Consider the following 1007-nt stretch of genomic DNA (forward strand, 5'->3'; position numbering starts at 1 on the left):
GGTGGTTCAGGGGTGGAGGGGGGCGATCAGGGGGCATGCCCCCGAATCTTAGGTCATAAAAATTTAATATTTTGCAGAGTTAAGTTGTATATCTCTGTTCTTTGTGTTGCCGATTTGGTCATCAAGACTTCCGGATTTCATCTCTGGATGTAAACAAATGGATAGTGGACTTTAACTAAAGGAACTACAAGATCACCAGTTACCGTACTCATTAGAAGGCTACACTGTCTCTAGATCTCTAGATCTAGATATCTAGATCTAGATATAGATCTATGGTTCATGCTGGGAAAAACAATTGCACCTTGCGTAGGTATAATGCAATGTGTAGGTACCTGCCCACGGTCCAAAACTTTCCATCCACCATTCATTGCTGTAAGGTCTCAATCTGCTTAAGACATGGGCATTCACTGTATCAGTCAAGAGCGCTGCTGTTTTCAAGCACTTTTTAACAAAATAATAAGCTCCCAAAAAAGCAAACACATCGATGAAATCAGAAAAATGCAGAATGCGCGAGGGCGTAAGCTGCAGTGAAAACGTTCTAAAGCTGCCAAACCATCGATTTGACAACATTTTCAACACTACAACTATTGTATTTTGCAAGAACAAAGTATAAATTTTATCAAAACTATGCACACATGTCACTTTTACAAGCTGCTGTCCGCCATTTGTAAACAATTAAGCCAGTGCGTGTAATCGAGTAGATGTTTATTTGTTCATTACTCGTTTTCATTGCAAAGAGTCTATTAAGTCTGCATAGCCTAACTATCTTTGTCGTTTTATAAGGTGTTAGCGTGTTAGCAGGGATGTTATAAATAAAAGTTCTGAAATGTTTATTAAATCAAATTATTCCAAGTTAAAATTCTTTGTCATTCTGTCAATTTTTTTGAGTATCTTGACTAGCACTAGCATCTTCTCGTTTGTATTCCCTTCCCTTTATTGTCACTAGATTCGGATTCGTCAAGATATCGATACTTTTATTTTGGTAGCATGATTATTTCCACTGTTGG

At 37.7% G+C, this 1007-nt stretch overlaps 1 protein-coding gene across 3 annotated transcripts in view; it reads right to left on the reverse strand.

Moving 5' to 3' along the window:
* The window catches only part of LOC101853549 (inactive hydroxysteroid dehydrogenase-like protein 1), a 14120-nt gene extending 13375 nt beyond the window's left edge, over positions 1–745 (reverse strand). For 2 of the 3 annotated variants that reach the window (XM_005097210.3, XM_035969478.1), the window contains exon 1: positions 333–687. In XM_005097210.3, coding sequence (XP_005097267.1) covers positions 333–570 — 238 coding nt within the window. In that variant the 5' untranslated portion in view covers positions 571–687. Of the gene's footprint in view, positions 1–332 lie in introns of all 3 variants that reach the window. The other variant, XM_035969479.1, reaches the window with a different exon arrangement.
* Positions 746–1007: the final 262 nt, after the last annotated feature.

Source organism: Aplysia californica, unplaced genomic scaffold (assembly GCF_000002075.1).
Source record: "Aplysia californica isolate F4 #8 unplaced genomic scaffold, AplCal3.0 scaffold00149, whole genome shotgun sequence".
Classification (NCBI taxonomy): Eukaryota; Metazoa; Mollusca; class Gastropoda; order Aplysiida; family Aplysiidae; genus Aplysia; species Aplysia californica.